This window comes from Galeopterus variegatus, unplaced genomic scaffold (assembly GCF_000696425.1).
Source record: "Galeopterus variegatus unplaced genomic scaffold, G_variegatus-3.0.2 Scaffold1414, whole genome shotgun sequence".
Taxonomy (NCBI): domain Eukaryota; kingdom Metazoa; phylum Chordata; class Mammalia; order Dermoptera; family Cynocephalidae; genus Galeopterus; species Galeopterus variegatus.
In genome coordinates, this window is record NW_007727525.1 from 287,593 (window position 1) to 308,133 (window position 20,541).

Genomic DNA, 20,541 nt, shown 5'->3' on the forward strand with positions numbered 1-20,541 from the left:
AAGTCATCTTACAGTACGTCATCTCAAATATTTAAAAAAGATCTTTTTCCTAAGTAAAATGGCCCCAGAAGAGCCCAATGATTTTTTTTTTTTAAAGGTTTTCTTTTTAATTTAAAAAAAAAAAAAGGACAAAAATGGAAGATGTAGAACATCGGAAGAGGAACAAGAGATTTTAAATCGTGAGGGGCTAGAGAGGGCACAGCCAGGGAGAGAGGGCCCCTACTCCACTCCCCTAGTCTCTCCTCTCACAGCTTAGCACTCCCCACCAGGGAACACAGGACAGAAGTCATAAGCACAAGAGACCAGGTTCGAGGCTTCTTTCTTGTGGAAGGGTGGGTGTACACGTGTGCAAATGTGGTTAGCCGCTCCCCACTGACATAAGGTGCCCGTCTGTGGATCCCGTATCTCGTGCTCCAGAACAACACACTCAGTCCCAGCGGTGCCCATCGCTCAGCCAGTGGTGACCCAAGTCTCTAGACAAGACCACAGGCCTCTCACTTCTCCACCTTCTTGGCTTTCTTAAGGATGTCGCATTTTTTCCTGTTGGGGCGGCGACAACGCTCGTCGATGCTGGGAATACATTCATAGTGCCACACCTCCTCCATCTTCTCCACGGGGTAGACGGCTTCCACGTAGTGGCGGATGAGCCGCAGCCGTGTGGGGTCCAGCTGCTTCTTGTTGCAAGCCCCCGAGTGGTTGTACTGCAGCCGGAGGTTCTCGGCGGTGAAGAGTTCGGGAAAGAGCCTGACGAGGAGCCGGGCGGCGAAGTTGCCCACAGAGAGGCTCTGCTGCACGATCTCACGCACCTCCTTGTCCGACAGCAGGTAGGGAGAAGGCACCGGGAAGTCGGGCGAGGGGACCACCAGCTCGTCCAAGGGGATCTTGCAGAAGTCCTTGCTGCTCCTCTCGGGGGGCAGCGGGGGCCCCTCAAACTCCTCTCGGAACCTCTCCGGGTTGATTGCATAGCTCGCCAGGTCTCTGCAGTCGGGGCCCGGCACGTGGACCTTGCGCTGCTGCTGGTAGGAGCGCCTCTGCTCCGTGTCCCGGCGCCGGCAGCGCTCGTCCAGCTTGCCCACGAACTCCAGAGTCCAGACGCGGTCGTTTTTGGCCCGGGGGTAGAGCAGCTGTACGTAGTGGCGGATGAGCTTGATGCGGGAAGGGTCCAGCTGCTTCTTGCCCAGGGAGCCGCTGCAGTTGTACTGCTTGCGCAGGTTCTCGTGGGTGAAGAGCTCGGGGAAGAGGTGCACCAGCAGGCGGGAGGCGAAGTTGCCGATGGACAGGCTGCTCTCGTAGATGCTGCGCAGCTGCTCCTTGCTGAGCAGGCAGTCGGCGCCCGGCACCTCGAAGTCGGGCTGTGGGATCTCCAGCTTGTCAAAGTCGATGGGCACCAGCCAGATCTTCTTGGAGCGTCGGCCGGGCCGCTCGCCCTCGAAGCTGTCCTCCACCTTGACCACGGAGATGTCGTCGGGCAGGCTGGAAGAGTCGTAGCAGTCGTCCCGCGGGGGCTCCCCCTCGCTGCCGCCGTCCAGCCCCAGGCCCTCCAGCTCGTCGTTGATGCGCTGGGCGCACTGCTGCAGCCAGGCCTCCTCCACCTGCATGTCGGGGAAGTAGATCTCCGTGTAGTTGCGGATGATCTGCAGCCTCTGCGGGTCCAGCTCCTGCTTGCCACCATCCCCATAGCAGCTGTACTGTTCACCCAGCTTCCGGTGGTCAAAGAGCTCGGGGAAGAGGCGGTGCAGTAGGAAAACGGCAAACTCGCCGGGCGAGGAGGCTTCATCCAGGAACTCGGTGAGGTCCTGTGTGTCCACCACGTGGTCTGAGGCGATGGTGCTGCTCCGGTCCAGAGACAAGGCCTCTTCCTGGTCTTTGTTGTCCAGGAAGTGGCTGGTATCCACCTGCTCGGCCTCGAAGAAGCCAGTGACCTGGCCGCCGGGCTGGCTGTCCTCCATTTCTCGCTGGGCCCAGAAGCGGCTAAAGAAGTCATTCAGCTGGGGTAAGCACTCAGCCTGCCACACGGCTGTGTCCTTCACTGAGGGGTAGTAGACTTCCACGTAGTTTCGGATGAGCTGCAGGTGCAGAGACTCCAGTTTGCGCTTGGCAGCAAAGCCACAGGCACTGCAGCCTCGGGAGAAGTCGACGTCGCTGAAGAGCTCAGGGAAGAGCTGCACCAGTAGGCGACAGGCCAGGTCTCCCCCCGACAGGCTCTGGTCCACAATCTGCTTGAGCTCAGCGGCTGTGAGCTGGTACTCGGGGGGCGGCTGGAACTTGGCCACCATCTCAGTGGGGCTCACCTGCTTCTTGATGCGGCTTACCTCCAGGGAGAGCAGGTCTACCTTGCTGTGCAGCTGCGACATGTTGGACGTGAGTGTGTTGAGCATATAGAACATCTTCTGGATCAGGAAGTAGATGTTGGGGTCACTGTCAGTGGCCACCCCAGCGCTGCCACAGTCTCGCTTCTGTGGCTCGTTCAGGAGCCGCAGTGGGGAAGGGCTGTTGCTGGGGTTTGCCTTCTCGAAGAGCTCATAGGTGTTGAGCAGGTCCCCTGAGGGAGGGTTCTTCTTCTCCATGATCTTGTGTGAGATGCCGTACAGAGGCTTTTTGTAGGAAGGAGTGGTCATGTCGTTGCAGGGCTCCTCCTCACCGGGCCATGTGGAGCCCAAGTTCCTGCCCTTGCTGGCCTGCTCTCCATTGCCCTGGCAGGGCGAGCTGTTCTCACGGTTTCGCATGCCCGCCAGCAGTGCCTGGAAAACAAAAAGTGTTTCCCCGAGTGTTAGGCGGTTGTTCCGATTCACTACACTAGACACGGGCCTGTGTCACACACAACACAGAGAGGCCAAGGTCAGTCTTAGTGCATGTGAGAAACTGCTTCCCTTGCCTGAATCACTCTGCCCATCCAGGGGTGCACCACCAATACAAACCTGGACCCCAGCCCCACCCCTGTCGACTCTCCCTACTCCCTGAGAAAGGCTCAGGCTGGACCCTGGAGGCTTCATGCTCCTGCAGAACACCAGCATTGGACTTCCCACCCACAGGGCCCATCAGAGGCACAGCACAGATGCTGGTAAGGCCCGCCAAGAACTCAGCAAGGGACAGGAGGGAGGCCATGAGAACATGAGCCACTGTGGCTGCCCTGCCACGGGCAGGTCACCTCATCGACCTAGGCCTCAGTCTGCCCTTAGACAGGGACAGTGATTCCTGCCTATGGCAGCTCCAGAAGGAGTAGTGTCTGGGAGAACAGGTGTCTCCCCTGGGGAAGCCTCCTCTGAGACACACAGTAGTTGCACAGGAGAACCGGGGTGCAGGGAGCAGCACTATGCTGCCAACTCTACCACGGCCTGGAATCACATTTTATCTTGGATCCGAAAAGGGCTGGCCCAGAACTTCCCAGAGCCCATGAAAACTGTGAGAATAGAAATAACCTAAAATTTTATCAACAAGTATATACATAAACTGTGTTAATTATGTTGAGTAAAAGAATCCATGCAAACAAAAGAGGCCATCGTGTATGATTCCATTTACATAAAATTCCAGAGAATGCAAACTTGCCTATGGTGACAGAAAGTAGATTAGTGGTTGCCTGGGGATGGCAGGGAGAATACAAAGGACATAAGAGAACTAGAGTGGGTGACAGATACGTTCATTATCTTGATTGTGGCAATGGATTCACTGATATACACACGTCAAAACTTATCAAGTGGTGTACTTTAAATATGCATCGTTTGCTGTATTTCCATCATAACCTAAAAAGCCTATTTTTGACAACTGCTTAATTTGACCCAGAAACCTACTGGAATATATTTTTGAGGATTTAATTAAGCAGACAAGTTAATGGCCAAGCACTGGTGAGTGTCAGGGGAGCACGTGGGGCTGCAGCACAAAGTGCTGGCTCCACTGACATGCATATGCCTTGGGCAACAAGAACAAAGGGTAGCCTAGGATGCTCCTTCCACACCTGGGAAAAATACAGCTGGCCTAGCCTGGCCTCACCCAGTGCTCCTCAAGCTCTCACGTACACAGGAATCACCTGGGGTCTTGTTAGAATGCAGTGTGTGCGCCCTGGGGCTGAGTTTCTGACAAGCTCCGAGGTGCTGTGGGGGCTGTGCTGTCCGTCTGAGTAGCCAGGGCCTGGAAGACAGAGTCTGCTTGCAGTTTATCTCATCTGGGCAGACCAATGTTATTTGCAAGTCTTCAGATAACTAATGTTAGCACAAAACAGTACATGAGGTATTTTTCTCTGTGGCCTAAAAAAATGTAGGGAAAAGAGACAATCTCAAGAAGCTAGGTTTACAATGGCATGTAAGCAACATGGTGCTGAGAAGAGGTAGGCCCAGGGTGAAAAGAGAATACAAGGCCACATGAACATGGAAAGCTTTGATCTTCCTGAACCTCCCACATGTTATTTTTCATTTAAATTAATGAATTACTTCCCGGACCCTCTCTTTTAGATAACAGAATAACCTGACTCATTTTAGAGAAAGGTTAATTTTTCTCTTGCATCCCCACTGATGACAACCATGAAAAGAAAAGCTACTTTACTCCCTTAGGAACCTGAAGGTAAGTGTTTGTTATCCCACCGAGCTGGCCAATATGTACTTTCTTCAGGGTTTGTTTGTATAAGCTAACAAAGGGTCAGTGAAACCTGGCCCTTGTAACCCTCCTCACCCTGCCCCCAATCCCTGAGAGCTGAGGACCAGAAACATACTAGGGTGGTGGGAGCCTGCCTGCCATGGATGACCTGCCACCTGCCCTGCTCCCTCTGGGGTCTCCTTTTCACTGAGCCATCCCCATCCTCATCACACTGCATGACAGTCATGTGATGGGACCATGTCATTCCAAGTCTATCACCAGTGGCTAGCAAAGTGCCCGGGGCATAGGAGGAGAGGTCAGTGAATGTTTGTCAAACACACACAGGGATGGTTAAAGCAGGGTAAGGTGCTCTACCAATGTCAAATATATGCTTAAGAAAAAGCTGTTCCAACAGGACCCCTGGCAGAGAGGTGTGAGGGTGTGGATAAGACTCAGCTCAACTCAGGTGGCCCTCTGTGTGACCTTTCATGACTCACTTTCCTGTGTGTAACTTAGGGATAAGTAACAATATCTGTCTCACAGGGTAGTTGTGAGGACTTAATAAGATAATGCACATAAAGTACTGAGTCCATGTCTGACTTACAGTAATTGCTTAATAAATATTTATTATTAAAATTTGATTATTATTAAACAATGCTATTCCCAAGCCACAGCAGAGGTAATACTGTGGGCCTTTCTCAATCAGTAAACAGAGAAGGGCTTTCCTACAGCACCTCAGGGTAAGTCTCTCATGGAAGGCACTTCTTAGAGGTCTATATGACCTAAAGTTTGGGAGCAGAGAGTTTTGGGTTTTTTTTTTAAAGAAAATCATGGGTTCAGTCCTGATACGAGCCAGCTACTAAAAAAAAAAAAAAAAAAAAAAAAAAAAAAAAAAAAAAAAAAAAAAGAAAAGAAATACACATACACATCAGAAACCTGGAGAAAGGAATGGATAGAGAAAGCAGAAAATCTTTATCCCTAATGCAGTATATTTTGAATTGCGGCTTACTGGACGATGAAACTGATTTGATGGGTCAAGAGAAAAATAGACGTAAGGAAGGAAGAAGTAAGAAATTATAAAGAGAGGAAGGAAAAAAGAAACAATAGAAAATATCAGGGTGCACTGCATAAGGTAGATAAATTCAGGAAAGTTTTATTTCTACGTGTGTCTATATATTTACATACAAATACATATATGTGTGCTATAAAGCTCTATAAAGTGGATTCATAAGTGTGGGTCACTCTATTGAAAAGCGGTGCCCTACCAAATTCAAAGTGCCTTACTTGCTAATTCCTGTAGATTGTAAATTAGATTTTTAGCAATTTATTCACCATTGAGTTTTCTTTCATCAAAATAATTTTGGAGGACCCATGGATCATGAGATTACTATGAGGTTTTACAAATATGGAGAAACTTGAGTTTGTAATACCAATAGTTAAAAATCATAACTACATTAGGACTGATTTTAGAAAAGAAGTCTTTGCTTTACAAGTGGTCCCATTAGTATATCTAAAATAGGATTCCAGGGCCGGCCCTTGGCTCACTTGGGAGAGTATGGTGCTGATAACAACAGGGCCATGGGTTTGGATCCCTATATAGGGATGGCTGGTTGGCTCACTTGGGAGAGCGAGGTGCTGACAACACCAAGTCAGGGGTTAAGATCCCCTTACCAGTCATCTTTTAAATAAATAAATAAATAAATAAATAATTGGATTCCATTCAGAAAGAGATCATCGGAAACTCCCATACCGTTCAACAAGAGTACATGTTCTAGAGGGAGACCTGCCCTAATTAATACCCAGAGTAGAAAATAAGTACAGGGAAAAGTTTCTGGGTGAATTGTCTGAATACCAATAACAGATACGTCTTCTGATTTCCCCACATTCCTACAGCAGGCGGAGGCAAGAGTATATCAGAACTGGAAATCCCCTCTATAACTTAATATTCAGCATCATTACTACAAATATTTCAGTTTCCACCAAGCCCGTTAGTTGCTGTTAATAAAAACATTTTTGGTTAAATTGCTTGAATAAAAAAAGTTAGAGTCCCAGTAGAGGGCAATATTCTTCACTCCCAGAAATCCTGTATACACAATTCAACACAAAACACAACACAAGCACCAAGAGAAGGTTCGTAGACATCCCCACACTGGTGTCCTGTCAACTCAGTGCTCCAATTATTTCCACAAATGCTGCCAAGGCAACGATGGGCTGGCTGCATTTGCTGCCGATGATAAAATCTCTACTCAGCTGTCTAGGAGTATCAAGAAATCTTTAAATCTGTACTACTTGGCACCGGGTGTCTGGCTGACACCGTTCCCAATTCTCCGAGGCTCATCTTTCAACCATATGGGAACTCTGCTGCATAGCTCAGGTTCTGCCATGCCTGCATCTAGCCTGGAGCTTGATCAAGGCATCTCATTCAACCACTAGCACCTGTGGACTCAAGAGGAAACACCCAAATCTCTCAGCTGGAGAATATGCCTGAGCAAAAAGAGTTTGGGTTGGGTTGAGTTATAAGTTAAGGGATAAGTGGACTACTCAGGCAAGATTCCAGGTGTCTGTGCCCAGTGACATCTGAGGGACTGGGATGAATTCAGTTCAATGAGTAATGGGTGTGGCTAAATAGTGCCCAGAGCATCAGCCAACTGGAACACCAAGAAAGCAGCATGCCTTTGGGAATCAGGGAGTTGAGAATTCATGTGACCACAAGGGCAGGCCATGTGAAACAGCAGCCAGGGGGCTGGCATCACCCTCCTGAAATAATAGTGGGGAAAATGATGCTTATCTTTTTCATTTTCAACAGAATTATCTTCATCATCATTATCATCATCACCATCATCACCATTAAGTGACTATATCAAGTTAGCATTGGGTCTGGAAGAGCTCTCCACGACCTAGAGCCAGTAGACAAAAGTCACTAAATGGCCAACATCTGGCAGGCACTGTGCAAGACCCTGGGCACAAGGGAACAAGCCAGATGCAGTCTCTGTTCTTGTGGCTCTCACCTTTTGAGTCATCCTTATAGTGCCAACAATCTATGATGAGGATGAAGAATGTGCTACGATGCCTGAAGAAATAAGAATCTGGGGAAATAAGGGCTGCCTGGTCACTCAGTCGGTTAGAGCATGGTACTGATAACACCAAGGTCAAGGGTTTGGATCCTCTTACTGGCCAGCCACCAAAACCAAACAAACAAACAAAAAGAATCTGGGAAAATAAAGCAACTATAATGAAGGGAGAAGAGGAAGACCGGAAGAAATAGCAAAATAATAGTGCATTAAAGGCACCTCGTGCATCTTACAAATCTGCGGGCATGGTGTTGAAACGCACGGTTCTGAACCAAGCAGGCTGGGTAGGGCTAACTTCTCTGAGCCCTGCTCAGATGGGAGTGGCCACAGCACCTATGTGCTCTGGTTGTCGTGAACTCCTTATGAACCCCCAGTTCCTAACACAGTAGTGGACACTTACAAGGTGCTCGCACTGCATGACTGACATGGCATTTCCACGTTCTCCAATTAAAAAACAAACCACAATGACATTTTAGGATTAAAAACAAAACAAACAAAAACCCCCAGTAGCACAAAGCTAACCTCTGCCTGGCACACAGCTCTTGAATATCACTCCACTTCTGTGAACAAAAGGATGATTACCAATAAACACTTTGGCTACTCACCCCCCACATCTGCGGTGTTTGGCTATGAAGCCCTCTCCAGTGGAGCTGCCAAATAAGTCTTTACATGGCTCTTTGTTAGATGCTTTGAGGGAGGTTGTATTTTTCTTCTAAGCACCGTACTAAACGTTCATTCATTAAGACAAGTCATCAACACTGACAGAACTTTGAAATCTTTTTTTTTTGCTTCCAGCCCACATTAGGATTAGAACGCTTGACCTTGGTGTTGTAACACTTGTAACACCATGCTCTAACCAAGTGCACTAACCGGCCAGCCCCCTTGATAGAACTTTGGATGTGATACACCTTTAGCACCAGGTACCCTGCCGTTTTTTGTTTTCCGTGGTGTGGGAGAGCGAAGATGGAAGGTGGTCTATGTTCTGCTGGATGGTGCTCAGGCCTGGGTGTCCTAGAAGGCATCAGGTGGCCTCTCTGACAGTCCCAGGCCGGTTTTGTTTTTATCAATATGGAGAGAGGCAGCTGGATCCTGGTCACAGGGGTGGAGGGTGGAGATGGGGGTTCGGGGGCTGCAAATAAACATTTCCAAAGGCTAACCTGGGACATGCTCCATGCAAGGCTCCTCACATGCGCTATCTCACTGAGCCCCCAAGAAACCAGAGAGGTGAGCAATGTCATCTGTCACCACAGTGGAAGAACCTGACAGACTCAGAGGTCACATAACTGGCCATCTGTTCTCTTATCTGACTCAAGAGTCTGCTCACTTGGTTATTTATCATGCTGGTGGGATGAATCGGAGAAGGTGACGGGGAGCAGACAGCCAGTGTCTTCCCATCCCTCCTGGTGACTCGCCAGGAACAGGCTGCCCCTTGGAATCCTGGCACATTCTTACATGCCTGAGTTTGCTCATATGCCTGGTGGAGATATTAATCCTTTCATCACAGGCTTGTTATATGGATTAAATGGAATAAGATATGGAATGATGTTATTTGTCGAGTAGATTCTGATAACTGTTAATGCACTTCCTTTCTGCTTTTTTTGATTATGGCCCCCTTCAGCCTCCATGTTCTTCCTGTCTTACCCAGTGGGGAAAGTGCTAAGAAAGCAGCACATACACGCTACCCGACCCCACCACCCCATATATAAGAGGGACCAGAAAATTCAATGGGCAAAGGATGACTATTCCCTCTGAATCAAGACTATTTTGAAAAATCAACATATTCTATAATTTCATAAAACAGATAGACGGTTCTAAAGTTCCCATGGTTCTGAGACTATTGATTTACTGGCACATCAACTTAACACAAACTTTTAAAAAGGAAATACTGCCTTGAATTCACCTGACACCTTTCTACAAGGAGTTCAAGAATTTCGAAAGACTTACACTCACATTCTTTCTATAGAACAGGAGGGAGGGCATGAATATCAACTCACTTTATATACACTAAGGGAAATTAGCAAAGTGAATAAAACACCCAAAATAAAATCCAGGATTTAACGTGTCTTTTCCACCCCACAATCTAGTGGGTTAGAACTGCCTTCTGTATCCAATACACTGAAAAGTAAGTATATGTGACCATTTTAGTATATGTAGATTGGACAAGTCATACTAGATATATTCAAATACATTTTTGGTTCCCTTTCCCCCAAACATGTCAGAATTCCTGGATGGTGCCTGAAGCTCCAGCCACGCAAAGCTTGCTGCCTCTCCAGATCAAGAAGCGCATCCACACCTTCACACCCTTCCTGAGTTCCTCCACTATAAACCCGATGGAGTTCTGGCCCAATGCCAGATCTGTTCTGACTTGTTTTACATATTAAAATATAAATCCTAAGAACATTCCCTTCCCTTTCTGCCCCCAAGAATATGAAAATGCTCCCCTCTCTACGATCCCCTGACAACATTAACTTATTAATAACAGGATGAAGAGTGCCACCATTTGGGCAATGCAGCAACAGGGCTACCTCGGGCTGTCCACAAAGGCCACAACCCAGCCTACACCCGGTCAGAGCTCCTTTCTGTTGGGAGAGCCTGCTGCTCTTCCCTGCAGTAAACTGTCTCCCATCCTTGTGTGAATGCCTCTTTGCAATGTGACTTTGTTGCTCCTTTCATCAGGAGGTAGATTCTATTTTTCCACCCTCAGTCTAGATTTGGCCATGTGACCTGCTTTACCAATAGGACACTAGCAAAGGTGATGCAGCAGAGGTTTGAACAGTGTTTGCACTCAGTAGTTGCCCTCTCTGGCTCCCAGGAACTCTTCCATCATTGTGTGAACAAGCCCAGGCTAGCCTTCTAGAAGGTGAGAATGTGCATAAAGTGAAGCTCCAGTCATCCCAGCCATCCCAGGTGAGGACCCACGTATGTGAGTGAGGCCGCTCCAGACCACCTAGCCTCAAATATGTCAAGTCAAGTCAGAACCACCAGCTGATCCATAGAATTATGAACAAGTAAAATGGTGGGTACTTTAAACTACTAAGTTCTGGGGTGGTTTGTTACACAGCACAAGAGAGCTGATAGACTCAACTTTGTCTTCCATTTCCTGAACTACAGCTTTACTTGCAAAGCTTGAAGGGAGTTTGCAGAATTGATCATAAGCAGAAATGACACACAGAAAAATTATTTTAGGTATTCCTTTAAGAACTTAATAGATTGCTTCTCAAACTTTTCAACACTTTCAGAATAACCTCTAGCATTCTAACCTATAGAAACACTCATGCAAGACGACTAGGTTTATGTACATGGAGGGTCCCTGTGGCATTATTTGTAACAATATAAAACTGGAAAACACCTAAGTATTGATCATTAGGGAAAAGGATAATAAATTATGGTTTAAAATAAAACATTTGAAAAAGCTAATGGTAGGGGCTCACTTGGGAGAGTGCAGTGCTGATAACATCAAGGCCACAGGTTTGGATCCCTATATAGGGATGGCTGGTTAGCTCACTTGGTAGAGCATGGTGCTGACAACACCAAGTCAAGGGTTGGGATCTCCTTACCGGTCATCTTTGTTTTTTTTTTTTTTTTTGAAAAAAGCTAAATGGTTAAATATTTTTCAAACAAGCTATTCTACTAATCATCTTGTAGCTTTTCTCTGCCACAGCAGGTATTAGCAGTAGTCAGGAATGTGTAAGTTTTAACCTAGTCGTTACTCACTATACTAGAAACTGCCACCATGCACGAAAGCTTTCCTCAGATGACAAGGTATGCAGCACGTAAGTGGTTTAGGCAGCCAGAGTGAAGAGTAGGGTATTTCTAATTATTCCTTTATAAAAAGTGCTCATAGGTATAAAAAACTCAACTTTTTTTCCCTGTGCACTATAGATTTTAAAAAATGTCTTGCTCAATGCAGCTCCTCCTCGGGCAAAGATTCACCAAAAAATGTCTTAAGTATTACTCATGATAGTAAAAAAGTGGAAACAATGCAAATGTCCATCAACTGATGAATGGATAACAAAATGTGGTATATCCACACCATGAGTATTATTTGGCCATAAAAAGGAATGAAGTGGCTTCAAATTTCTAATTTATCATGTACGGAGCTTGGTAGCCACCACTCTCTCCTAATAACAAGTAAAAAGCTGAACAAACTAAAAAAATACAACGACTTTTCTTAGATCCATAGGACAGGTGAGGTCACAGTGTAAACTGCTGCCCCCAAAATTGGAGAGACAGACAGGTAAATACTATAGAGAATCACAACTTACCAAAGCAGACATCCGCGAGCAGAAACCTCCATAAGAAACAGTGCAGGGTAGGAAACCTGAACTACAATTGATGAAGTGCTGGAGTCTCAGGGTAGACAGGTCTGAGGGTTAGAAATTCCAGGGGGACCCAGTCATCAGAGGGCCCCCACACTTTTGTGGGTCTTACCTCCTAGAGCTCTAGAAGGTTCTCATCACAGTGAGTATCAAGAGAAAAATCCCCTCATGCTTGCAGCAGAGGGAGGGGAGGAGCAACCTTCCTAAAATACCCCAGAGCATTCTGTTCTTAACAACGTCTGTCCTCACGAGAAAAGAATTAACCAGAGCCTAACTGCTGGGGTTTTATCAGAGCCTATCTGACCTGGGGGAAGGGAGATACTCAATTCCAGCTTGCTCTAGGCTTTCACCTGGAAGAAGGGAAATACCCAACTCCAGCCTACTGCTTTCAGGTGGGACAGCCATCCTGTTCCACCTAAGGAGCGGAGGAACTAAGACGTACATGTGAAGTTCACAGTCCAGAGAGGTACAGGTCCACGAAAGGACTGAGGCCTAATCACAGGACTGGAGAATGCTTCCCCTCCCCCCACACCTTCCCACCATATTACTAAAGGCCTATTTACAGCAAGCAGTTCCTTTTACCCAGTACATCATGTGTGGTTATCAAGAAAAAAATTACAAGGCATACTAAGACAAAACCAGACTCAGATATGGTAAGGATGTTGGCATTATCAAACAGGGAATTTAAAACAAGTATGAGTAATGTGCTAAGGGCTCTGATAGATAAAGTAGACAGCATGCAAGAACAGATGGGCAATGCACAAAAAGATGGAAAATAAGAAACAATAAAAAAGAAATGCTAGAGATAAAAAACAGAAATAGAAATGAAGAATGCCTTTAATAGACTCATCAGTAGACTAGATACTGCTGAGGAAAGACTCTCTGAGCTTGAGGATATCTCAACAGATACCTCAAAAACAGAAAAGCAAAGAGAAAAAAGACTGAAAACACAGAAGAGAATATCCAGGAACTGCGGGACAACTACAAAGGTGTAACATACGTGTAATGGGAACACCAGGAGAAGAGAGAGACAAAGGAAAAGAAGAAACATTTGAAACCATAATGACTAAGAAATTCCCCAAATTAATGTCAGACACCAAACCCCAGATCAAGGAAGCTCAAAGAACACCAAGCATGATAAATGCCAAAAAAACAACACCTACGCATATCATTTTCAAACTATAGAAAATCAAAGACAAAGAAAAAATCCTGAAAGAAGCCAGAGGAAAAAAACTTTACCTATAGAGCAGCAAAAACAGGAATTACATCTGACTTCTCAGAAACCATTCAAACAAAAAGATGGGTAAAATATACAAAGTGTGGAGAGAAAAAACCAGCCAACCTAGAATTCTTTGCCCTGCAAAATTACCTCTCAAAACTGAAGGTGAGGGCTGGCTGGTTAGCTCAGTTGGGAGCCATAGTGCTGATAATACCAAGATCAAGGGTTAGGATCCCCATACCAGCCAGCCAACAAAACAAACAAACATAAATACAAATGAAATTGAAAAAAAAAAAAGTTAATGAAAAATAAAGACTTCCTTAGACAAACAAAAATTAAGGGAATTTATTGCCAATAGACCTGTCTTGTAAGAAATTTTTAAAAAGTAAGAAGAAAAATGATATAGGTTAGAAACTCAGATCTACATAAAGAAAGGAAGAACATCAGAGAAGGAATAAGTGAAGGCAAAATAAAACCTTTTATTTTTCTTACTTGATTTAGCAAATAAGTTTATTCAAAATAATAATAACAACAATGTAGTCAACAACATATGCTTGTGTATCTGTATACATATATATGCACATGTATGTTTACATATAAGTGAAATGAATAACAGCAATAATATAAGTGACAGGAGGGAGGAATTAGGATTTTTTGTTTTTATAAAGTATTCACACTACCCATGAAGTGGTATGATGTTATTTAAAAGTGTACTTGAATTAGTTGTAAATGTATATTGCAAACTCTAGGGCAACCACTAAAAAGAATTAAAAAAAAAAAAAAAGTATACGGGTTGAGCATCCCTTATCGGAAATGCTTAAAACCAGAAGTGTTTCGAACTTCAAATTTTTTTGTATTTTGGAACATTTACAGAACACATACTGGTTGAGCATCCCTAATCCAAAAACCCCAAGTCTGAAATGCTCCAATGAGTATTTCCCTTTGCACATCATGTCCACACACAAAAAGTTTCTGATTTTGGTGCATGTTGGATTTTGGATTGGGGGTTTTCAGATTAGGGTTACTCAACCAGTAATTGATATGCTAAGAAAAGGGAAAAAATTGAATCACATAAAATAGGATTAAAACCACAAAAGGCAGAAAACAGACCAGAAGATCATTAAAACCACAAAAGGGAGAAAAACATTGAAAGAATAAAATAGAAACAAAGAACAAGAGCAACAAATAGAAATAGTAACGAATGTGGTAGGTATTAATCTGCCTATATCTATAATTACTCTAAACATTAATGGTCTAAATGTAAATTAAAAGACAGAGATTGTCAGAATAACTCAAAAAAGCAAGACTCAACTATATGTTGTCTACATGAAACCAACTTTAAATATAAAGACACACATAGACTAAAAGTAAACAGATGGAGAAAAATATATTATATTAACACTAATCAAAAAAAAGCAGAAGTAGCTTTATTTGAGATAAAGAAGGCATTACAAAATAATAAAGGGGTCAATTCTCTAAGAAGATGTAACAATCCTTAACATGTTTGTGCCTAATAACAGAGTGTCAAACTTCATAAGGCAAAAACTTATAGACTGCAGGGAGAAATAGATGAATCCACTATTATAGTTGGAGGTTTCCATACCCCTCTGTCAGAAATGGACAGATCCAGCATCCAGAAAATCAGTAAGGACATAGCTGAACTCAACAGCACTGTTACTCAAGTGAATATAATTGACATCTATAGACTACCTCATCCAACAACAGCAGGATACACATTCTTCTCAAACTCATATGGAACATTCACCAAGATAGACCACATTCTGGGCCATAAAAACACACCTTAAAAATTTAAAAGAATAAAAATCATACAATGTCTGCTCTCAGACCAGAATGAAACTAAACTAGAAATCAATAACAGAAACATAACTTGAAAATCCCAAAATACTTGAAAATTGAACAACTCACTTAAAAATAACACATAGGTTAAAAAAAAAAAAAAAGAAAAAGAAAAAACTAAAGAGAAATTAAAATATATTTTGAACTAAATGAAAATAAAAACACAACTTATCAAAATATGTGGAATGCAATGCTATAAATTTCCTGCCATGCTTAGCAGGAAATTTATAGCACTGAAAGTATAAAGAGAGATCTAAAAATCATCTAAGTTTCCACCTTAGGAAACCAGAAAAAGAAAAGCAAGTTAAATCCAAAATAAGCAGAAGAAAACAAATACTAAAAATTAGAGCAGGGCCGGCCCGGTGGCGCACTGCTACAGTGCGCCGCTTGGGAAGTGTGGTGGCGCTCCCGCCGAGGGTTCGGATCCCACATACAGACCGGCCGCTCACTGGCTGAGTGAGGTGCGGGAGCAACACCGAGGGTTGCGAGCCCGTTGCCGGTCCCGGTCTGGTATGGGCGCGACACTGAGGGTTGCAATCCGTTGCCAGTCACGAAAAAAGACAAAAAGGAAAAAAAATAAATAAATAAAAAATAAATAAAAATAAAAATAAAAATTAGAGCAGAAATCAATGAAATTAAAAACAGGAAATCAATAAAGAAATATCAATGAAACCAAAAGCTGTTTCTCTGAAAAGATCAATAAAATCAATAAGTCTCTATACAGGCTAAGAAAAAAGAGAGAGGACACACATTAATAATATCAGACATGAAAAAAATGACATCACTACAGACCCTACGGACGTTGAAAGGATAATAGAGAAATACTACGAACAACTCTTTCTCTACAAATTTGATAACCTAGATGAAATAAACCAATTCCTTGAAAGATACAATCTGCCAAAACTCATGTAAAATGAAACAGACAATCTAAATAGGGCCATATCTATTAAAGAAGAAGAATTAATAATTAATAACATTCCAAAAGAGAATACACTAGGCCCAGATGGGTTCAAAGGTGAATTTTACCAAGCATTTAAACAAGAAGTGATATGGGCCGAGCCAGTGGCGCACTCGGGAGAGTGCGGCGCTGGGAGTGCAGCGCTCCCGCCGTGGGTTCGGATCCTATATGGGGATGACTGGTGTGCTCACAGCGCACACTGGCTGAGCGCGGTGAGGCCGGTCTCAAAAAGGACAAAAAAAAAAAAAAAAAAAAAACAAGAAGTGATAACATTTCCCTACAATCTCGTTCAGAAGACTGAAGCAAAGGGACTACTTCCTAACTTGTTTTATGAGGTCAGCATTACCTTAATACCAAAAACCAGACAAGAACATTACAAGAAAAGAAAACTACAGACCAATACCTTCCATGAACATAGATGCAAAAATCCTCAAAGAAATATTAACAAATTGAATCTAACAATGTATAAGAAGAATTACACACCATGGCCAAGTCAGATTTCTCCCTGGTGTGCAAGGCTAGTTCAACATTAAAAAATCAATTAGGGCCAGCCAGTTAGCTCACTTGGGAGAGTATGGTATTGGTAATGCAGAGGTCACAGTCTCAGATCCCCATACCAGCCAGCCACAAGAAAGAAAGAAAGAAAAGAAAAAGAAGAAAAAAAATCAATTAATGTAAACCATTATAGTAACAAGGCAAAGAAGAAAAACCACATAATCATATCAATAAATGCAGAAAAAACATTTGACAAAATCCAACACCATTCATAATAAGAACTCAGTAAACTAGCACTAGAGGGAAACTTCCTCAACTTGAAAAAGAATATTTACAAAAATCCTCTAGCTAACATCATACATAATGATGAAAAACTAGAAGCCTTCATACTGAGAACAGGACAAAGCAAGGATGTCTCCTTTCTCTACTCCTTTTCAACACTGTACTGGAGATCTTACCTGATGCAGTAAGACAAGGAAAGGAAATAAAAGGAATACTGATTGGGAAGGAAGAAATAAAACTGTTTTTGTTCACATATGACATGACTGTCTATGTAGAACATCCAAAAGAACCAGCAAAAAACTACTGGAACTAAGAAGCAATTATAGTGAGGTTACAGGATACAAGATTAATATACAAGTCAATTTCCTTTCCTATATAACAGCAATGAACAAATGGAATTTAAAATTAAAAACACACTACCATTTATATTAGGCTTCCAAAAAATAAAATACTTAGGTATGAAGCTGGCCAGTTAGCTCAGATTGTTAGAGCATGGTGCTGATAACACCGAAGTCTGGGGTTCAATCCCTGTCCAGTTAGCTCAGATTGTTAGAGCATGGTGCTGATAACACCGAAGTCTGGGGTTCAATCCCTGTATTAGCAAGAAAAAAATATAAATAAATAATAAAAATAATAAAAAATAAAATAAAATACTTAGGTATAAATCTAACAAAATACAAGATTTGTATGAGGAAAAATACAAAATTCTGATGAAAGAAATTAAAGAGCTAAGTAACTGCTAACAAAATACAAGATTTGTATGAGGAAAAATACAAAATTCTGATGAAAGAAATTAAAGAGCTAAGTAACTGGAGAGATATTCCATGCTCAAAGAAAGGAAGACTCAATATTGTCAATATGTCAGTTCTTCCCAATTTGATCTATAAATTCAATGCAATCACAGTCAAAATCCCAGCAAGCTATTCTGTTGATATCATAAAATGATTCTAAAGTTTATATGAACAGGCAAAAGACCCAGAATAGCCAACACAATATTGAAGGAGAACAAAGTTGGAGGACTGACATTCCCCAAGTTCACTCACTATAAAGCTACAATAATCAAGACAGTGTGGTATTGGTGAGAGAACAGACGAATAGATCAAAGGAACAGATTAAAGAGCCCAGAAATAGATCCCCATAATTATAGTCAACTGATCTTTGACAAAGGAGCAGAGGCAATACAATAAAGCAAAGACAGTCTTTTCAACAGATGGTGCTGGAACTGGACAATCACATGCAAAAAATGAATCTAGACACAGATCTTACATCCTTCACAAAAATTAACTCAAATGGATCACAGGCCTAAATGTAAAATGAAAAACTATAAAACACCTAGAAGATAACAGAAGAAAATCTAGATGGCCTTGGTTTGGCAATGAATTTTTAGATGTGACACAAAGTCACAACCCATGAAAAAAAGAATTGATAAGCTGGACTTCATTAAAATTAAAAATTTCTGCTATGCAAAAGACATTGTCAAAAGAATGAAAAGACAAGCCACAGGCTGGGAAAAAATACTTGCAAAAGCCATATCTGATAAAGAACTGTCAAACAAATTATACAAAGAACTCTTAAAAATCAACAGTAAGAACACAAACAACCCAATTAAGAAATTGGCCCAAAACCTTAATAGATACCTCATCAAAGCTGATGTAACACCAGGGTCATGGGTTCAGATCCCCCTACCGGCCAGCCCCCAAAAAAAAAAAAAAAGAAAAGAAATGTTTAAAATGCGCTGGCCGGTTAGCTCAGTTGGTTAGAGCGTAGCCTTGTAAATAAAGAAGGTATACAGCTGGCAAATAAGCATATGAAAACATGCTCGACATCATATATCATCAGGGAAACACAAAAGAACAATGAGATACCACCACACACTTACTAGAATGGCCAACTCTGACAATGGCAAATGCTGGCAACAATGTGCAACAACAGGCACTCTCATTCACTGCTGCTGGGAATGCAAAATGGTAGAGCCACTTTGCAAGGCAGTTTGGCAGTTTCTTACAAAAGTAAACATACTCTTACTTTACAAAACAGCGATCGCACTCCTTGGTATTTACCCAAAGGAGCTGAAAACTTATGTCCACACAAAAACCTATACACGGATATTTAAAGCAGCTTTATTTATAATTGCCAAAACTTGGAAGTAACTCAAATGCTCTTCAGTAGGTAAATGGATAAACTGTGGTACACCAGAGAACGAAATATTATTCAGCACTAAAAGGAAATGAGGTGTCAATACATGAAGGAAAGTTAAATGCCTATTTCTAGGTCAAAAAGGCCAATCTGAAAGGGCTACCTACTGTGATTCCAATTATGTGACACTCTGGAAAAGGCAAAACTATAAAGACGGTACAGAGCTCGGTGGTTGCCAGAGGTGAGGTGGAAGGGAGGATGAAGAGGCGAGCACAACAGATTTTTAGGGCAGCGAAAATACTCTGTATAATACTATAAATGGTGGACACATGTAATTATACATTTGTCCCAATCCACAGACTATATACAACACCAAGAGCGAGCCCTAATGTAAACTATGGACTTAGGGTGATAATGATGTGTCAGTGAAGGTTCATTAATTATAACAAACGTACCACTCTAGTGGGGGATGTTGATAATGGGAAGCTATGCCTGTGTCGGGGGGCAAAAGTACCTTTTGCTTGATTTTGCTGTGAACCTCAAACTGCTCTAAAAAATGAAGTCTATTAGAGAAAAAAAAAAGACCGAAATGCTGATAAATGCTGCAGCATGGATGAACCTTGAAAACACTATGCTAAGTAAAAGAAGCCAGCTACAAAAGGCCACAGGGTATGTAACTCCATTTATGTGAAATGTCCAGAACAGGCAAATCCTGAGAGACAGAAATTAGATCAGTGGTTGTCAGGAGCTAGAAGGGGGAATGGGGAGTGCTTATTAATAGGTAGGGGTTTCTTTGTGGGTTGATGAAAATGTCTTAAAATTTATTGTGGTAATTGTTGCACAACTCTGTGAATTTACTAAAAACCATTGAAGAGTACAGCTTCAATCGGCCAATTGTATAGCATGTGAATTATACCGCCACAAAGTTGTCTGAAAAAAAACCAAAATGAATAAGGTTTAAAAAAATAATAAGTAAATGTATCATTCAATGTTCCATCATGTGGAATGCAGGTTCTCCTTATAATGTAATGTAAACATGTATATTCAAATCCTGGATAAAATCTTCATCTCAACATTGTGCTAATTAAAAAAAAGAGTAGTTTTTACTTATTGAAGCCTAACCAAGTCCCGAAAATGCATAAATTCCCAATTTTACTTGGATCTGTTCAAACATCTAATAGAAGAGAATTAAAACAGACCAGCAAAACCAAGAGTCCCAGGCTGATACCACATGGTGTTCTGGCCAATAACAATGAACCTTGAAAACTTGGACTCTTTCGAACAAACAAGCAGAAGTTGAAATGTTTATCTGGGTCTCCCAAAGAGTGGGGGAGAGGCACGGGAGGATTGGAGCTGGATTGGAGAACTTAAGAAAATGTTCCTTTTAAGAGTTAAAGGTAGGGCCGGCCCAGTGGCGCACTGGATAGTGCGCCGCTTGGGAAGCACGGCGGCACTCCCGTCCGAGGGTTCGGATCCCACATACGGACCGGCTCCCGCTCAGTGAGCGAGGCGCGGGAGCAACACCGAGGCTTGCAATCCCGTTGCCGGTCCCCGGTCTGGTACGGGGGCAACACTGAGGGTTGCGATCCGTTGCCGGACACGGAAAAAAGACAAAAAAAAAAAAAAAAAAAAAAAAAA

The 20,541-nt window shown here is 42.9% G+C and overlaps 1 protein-coding gene across 1 annotated transcript in view; it reads right to left on the reverse strand.

The window, feature by feature from the left end:
- Positions 1-494: 494 nt before the first annotated feature.
- BEND3 (BEN domain containing 3) overlaps positions 495-20,541 on the reverse strand; it is a 21,654-nt gene continuing 1,607 nt past the window's right edge. Inside the window, exon 3 of the mRNA XM_008576831.1 lies at positions 495-2,741. Coding sequence (XP_008575053.1) covers positions 495-2,741 — 2,247 coding nt within the window. The remainder of the gene's footprint in view (positions 2,742-20,541) is intronic.